This window comes from Bison bison, unplaced genomic scaffold, assembly GCF_000754665.1.
Source record: "Bison bison bison isolate TAMUID 2011002044 unplaced genomic scaffold, Bison_UMD1.0 scf7180017864089, whole genome shotgun sequence".
NCBI lineage: Eukaryota > Metazoa > Chordata > Mammalia > Artiodactyla > Bovidae > Bison > Bison bison.
Genome location: NW_011494661.1, coordinates 322226 through 327369, shown reverse-complemented (window position 1 = coordinate 327369; position 5144 = coordinate 322226). Strand labels below are relative to the sequence as shown.

At 62.3% G+C, this 5144-nt stretch overlaps 1 protein-coding gene across 2 annotated transcripts in view; it reads right to left on the bottom strand.

The window, feature by feature from the left end:
* Positions 1-5144, bottom strand: part of MARK2 (MAP/microtubule affinity-regulating kinase 2) — a 55543-nt gene that overhangs the window by 2373 nt on the left and 48026 nt on the right. The window contains exons 14-17 of one of the 2 annotated variants that reach the window (XM_010837969.1): positions 4272-4534; positions 3392-3649; positions 2356-2382; positions 415-459 (exon numbers count right to left, since the gene is read on the bottom strand). In XM_010837969.1, the coding sequence (XP_010836271.1) occupies positions 415-459; positions 2356-2382; positions 3392-3649; positions 4272-4534 (593 nt within the window). The remainder of the gene's footprint in view (positions 1-414; positions 460-2355; positions 2383-3391; positions 3650-4271; positions 4535-5144) is intronic. The other variant, XM_010837970.1, reaches the window with a different exon arrangement.

Genomic DNA, 5144 nt, shown 5'->3' with positions numbered 1-5144 from the left:
GAAGCTAGCCCTTGGCCAGGGGTGACGAGGTGACAGCTTCATGCTTTCCTTCGAAGAGGGGAGGGTCGGGGAAGAACGGGGAGCACTGCACAGTAGCCCTGAGCAGTTCACAGACCGGAGAGAAAGAAGTGGCTGCTTCAGGAGAGCTGAGCTTGTCCGTGGGTGGGAGTCTGTAGCCCCAACCACCCGGCCTGGGGCTCCTGCTTCCAGAATCTACCGGATCTCAGGAGAAGGGCCCACACCTGCTGTGGTGGCAGTGAGGGATGCTCTGAGGAGAGGGAGGCCCCACGAAGGTGGGGCCAGGGCAGAAGCACGGGAGGAAGAGCCGTGTGGCAGAAGGAAGAGAGGAGCAGGAGGCTCGTGGCGAGCCTGGTGGCCCGCGCAGGGCCGGCGCTGGCTCCAGCCCTCTCTCACCTGTGCGTCTCCAATCGGTCTTTGCTTTCAGGTTCATTCAGGTTCCTCAAAAAACAGAGCGAGGGAGAGTTTAGTGCTGGGACCTCTGTGAAGGCGGGTCCGGGGAGGTGCCACCGGTGGGTGGGCGGGACCCAAGCCCAGAAGGCCACTTGCCCATCACTGGCAGGCCATGAGGCTCAGTGGCCTGCGGCCCCTCACGCTGGCAGCTTGACCGTCCCTCTCCAACAGGGAGCCCAGCACGGTGGGGGGGGCTGCCCCTCCCCACACGGAGATCCGTGCCAGCAAGGAGGAGCCAGGGAGGAGGGTGTGGACGTGCGGGCGCTCATGGAGCGCACAGCCCACAGCCAGCACTCTGGGGAGGGGGTTCCTGCTCTAGGGCCCCAGGGCTGGGTCTCAGAACTGTGGTCCTCTTAGAGGGAAGGGGCGAGGGGATAAATAAAGGCCTCTCTTGGGAGGCTCAAAGGGCTAAGATCTGCTGGGAGTGTGCCTGGGGCTGGATGGGGGGTAGAAGGGCCCTGAGGCCTGCTGGAGACAGGCCTGCCTCCCTTTTTCTAACTCCCCTGCCTGCCAGGCCATCTGCTGATACAGAAGGGAGACGGAGGGCAGGGCAGGGCAAGCAGACACCTTGGGAGGGTGGGTGCGGAAGAGCTCTGGCCCCGCTGAGCGGCTTCTCCAGCTCCTGCCTGGAAGGTGAGTGCCTGGAGCCGGGGAACTGGGAGTGCAGAGGAGAGCAAGGACGGAGGAGAGAGCAAGCAGCAGCAGCACATGTAAAAGGAACACAAAGAGACGAGACACACGAACGCAACCAGCGCGCTGCGAGCAGGCGCCTGCGCTGAGCAGGGGAAGGAGCCTGGCTGCGCTCTCGGGCCCCACCTGGCTCCTGCCCCATGGGTGGAGGCCCCCACTGGGGCCCCATGAGTCAACAGCCAGCCATGCACTGAAGAGCTGGGTGGGGAGCGGCGGGCGGAAGGGGGAAAGCCTGGAGACCCTGTCTCGGCTGTTTGTCAGTGGGGCACCGGGTGCCTATCAGGTGTCCCTGCCCCAGGGCAGGGCCTGGGCTGCCGGCCTTGGGAAACCAGGGCTCCAACCTGCTCCTCAGCTTGGTATGCAGCCCACCCAGGCCTCCAGACAGGATGAAGGCAGGACTGGGGGCAACAGAGCCAGGAGTTGGCCCAGGAAGGCAGGTGCCTGAGTGCGGGGGGATCTCCCTCTGCTGCCAGGGCTCAGGGGTAGGATGTCCCAGCTCCTGGCTTGTGGGAAGCCACAGGCCAAAACTGGAGAACACAGCCCAGAGAGAATGTTCCGGCTCCAGTTGCCCAGCAAAGGCTGGAGGCCCGAGGCCTGCTGGGGTGGGGGAGCGCTGGGCTTGTTCCACGGAGCTGCCAGAAGGGGGTGCTGTGCCCCGCTCGAGAGGCAAAGGCTCCTCGGGCCTGAGGCGTCAGGCAGAAGCCTGGACACCCCGGTGTCCCTGCAGGGCCCCTGAAGTCCTGCCATCCCAGAGGACCTGCAGTTCAGGGCACCAGGGAAGAGGAGGCCCAGGAGACCCAAAGTGAGACACCATCCCAGACACACCTCTGACCCGGGTGGAGCTTCTTCAGAGCGCATGCACAGACACGGGAAACGGCCGAAGAGGAGCCCATCACGCTTGTGATCAACACCCGGGGTAGGGGGCCGGGGGGAGGAGACAATCTTAAAGGGAGAATTTCCTGAGAAAGTCCCCCTTGCTGGGGGACGGGCCCATCGTTTTCAGAGCCATTTGCCCTCAGTGAGCAAACATGGCCTCATGGGCCACCCTGTCAGAGGCTGTCGTCTTCCCTTTAAGATGGCAGAGAGAGTGCCACACGGACATGGTTAGCAGATGGAGGAGGGCGCAAGAGCCAAAGAGGGGCGTTAGTGATGGAGGCAGGACACAGACACACACACAGCGGGCTCAACGCCTACCTTCTGGCAAACCTGAAAGACAGATTTCTAAAAAAACAAACAAAAAGACAAAATAAAAAAAGAAATAAAAAAAAAAACCAACAAGACGGTATGTGGATAAGCAGGTGGGGAGTGGGCTTTACAGGTTCAAGGGTCACCCCCATTTTCGGAAGAGCCGCTCAGCGAGACTAGAGTCCCAGACACCCCCATCTGCTCATGCCCCACCCTGCAGCCCCACAGCTGCATGCCGAGGTGGAAAGGGGCCCAGCCTGGCTACGCTAGCTGAGTGGAGCCAAGTACAGGAGGAAGGGCAGGCAAACCCACTCTCTCCAAGCCTCCTGCTTGCTGTATCCTGAGCTCTGCTAAGATGGCTGAGGAAGCAGGGAGATGGAAGCAGGGAGCAGCCCACGAGGCCGGACAACCGGATGCACAAGGATGAACGCTGTTCCTATGGGTCGTCAGGGGCCTGGAGTGAGAAACCTCATGAAGAGGATCTCCACCCGTTCCCACACGGCAAAGCGCCGCCCTGGGCCCCCGGCCTTCATCCTGGCACACCACCCCACCCCCACCCCACCCCATCCCGCCCAGCAGACGAAGATGGCTGCGACAGACAAAACCAACTGGGTGGGGAGCAAGGAGGTCAAACGGGGCGAGACAAGAGACCAGGAGAAACTCTCCTTGCTGGCCCAGCCTGGCTCAGGCCTCATGACTTTGCAGCTGCGTCACCAAATATAAGTTTCCATGGGAACACAGGAGAGAAGAGGGGGGCTTTTATTTTAGCATCTGAGTTCACACTCTCCTAGAGAGGAGGCGGCATCGGCCATCTGCTTGGGCCAGAGAACAAGGGGTGTGTATGAGGAGCTGGGAAGGCCTGAGAGGGATGGACAGGTCTGAGTGCCTCAGGTGCCAACAAGACTCACTTTCTCAGGCTTCCTGAGGCTGCTTCTAACCCCCTAGGGACCTACTCCCAGCTCTAACCCCAGCTGTTCTCATCCCCTCCCCCAGGCAGGTGCAGGGCCTGGCCTCACCCTCTCTGCTGCCCTAGGCCCCTACTCACCTGCGCACAAACTTGGAGGTGAATTTGCTGAAGATGCTCCCCGAGGCCCCCCGCCGGCCCTGGCTGTTGCCAGAGGGAGAGGCTGGGGTGACACCGTAGGGCAAATTCTGCTGGTCCCGCACCTGCCGGAGCTGTCCAGCGTGGAAGGTGCTTCGACTGGACACACCCCGGGGGAAATTAGTTCGGTCTGGGGCTCCACCACTGCTGCTGATGTTGTGGGCGGAGGGGGAGGCGACAGGGACACGCTGGGGGGCTGTGCTGTGGGAAAAGAGGTGGGGGTGGGGGAAATGCATCAGGGCCCAAGAAGGCGGCCCTGCCAGCGGCTGGAGCGCCCTGGGGTGGGAAAAGGGAAGGGGAAGCTAGGGCAGAGGGAGGCAGCCACCACAGAGGACACAGAAGGAAGGGATGTGACCACTGAGGACGCCAGTAAGGGGGAGGGGGCAGGAGATGGTTTCGGGGAGGGAGGGAGGCAGGGAAGGATTCGTGTGTGGAGAGCAGTACAGGCTGGAGAGGAGCAGCTCCCTGGGAGCTCGGCAGACTGGAACCTCCACGGGACAATGCTGACCAACCCTCAAGGACTGAGTCCCTGTGATGCTGACTGTCCCCGGGTCCTAGGGAAGTCCAGGAAGGCTCAGAACAAAAAGGCTTCCTTCTGGAGCCTCGGGGCGGCTTCGTGCATGTCTGTTCTGAGAGGGAGAACTGGAGGAGAAGAGGGCCGTAAGCTACTTTGCTTCCCTCTACCTCCCGGCTGCAGCAGACAGCCACCTCTTGTGGCTAAGATGACAAGAACAAGGCAGGACCCCCAGGTGGGAAGAAATTGTGGGGGACGGAGGGGGGCAGGCTGAGGGCAGCGGTGCGTCAGCTGCCCCAGCACACTTGCCTGGGCCGCGGCACCTCACAGTTACTGTCCGTGGGGGGCAGCCCAGTGGCCTTGTTGGGGTGCACGGAGGCCGACATGGATTTCTGGTGCTGGCGGGGCCGGGCCGCAGAGACCGCGGCGGAAGCAGAAGCCGTGGAGGCCCGGGACCCTGGCATGGTTAGGCTAGGAGACAAAAGCAGCGGAGAGGCCTGGGTTAGGGGCCGGCGGGGGCAGGAGGCTTGGTTAGGAAGCAAGGGCGGGGTGGGAAGGGCCAGAGGGGAGCCCTGGCAGGATGCACGTCAGGCCCAGAAGCAGCAATGGGGCACAAGTCAGAGCCCAGGGAGGCAAGGCTGCGAAAGCGGAGGGCAGGGCGAGGAAGGCGAGTGGGCCAGAGCCTGGGGAGGGAAACCCAGAGTGCGGGAAAGCCGACAGGAGGCCACTGCCCCCGGGCTGCACTGGTCTCCTAGGAATTCTAAGAACAAGGACGTGCTGTTGCCAGAAAGAGCAGGGCGCTGCTAAGGGGAGATTTCATTAAGCTCAGAAGACAAGGAGCCAGGAGCTCAACACTGACGGTCAAGATCAGGGGGTTCTGCTCTCACAGGCACAGCTGGAGTCACCCTCAGTGTGTACACCCTTCAGGTGGGCATCTCTGGGTTCTGCCCTGAGCTGGGGTCCCTGGGGCACTGATGCCCAGAACAGCACAGTTGCCATGCCCTGGCTGCGGTCAAGAAGCAAGAAAGTGGCTGAGATGGTCATGGAGTCACACTGGGTACCCCGCAAAAAGCAGTCACAGGAGCACAGGGAGGAGGAGATGGAGGGGAGAGCAGGGAGGTGCTGGCGTATGGACGGCTGGACTGGACAGAGCCAGGACGGGACTCCAGGGTACAGGACGGG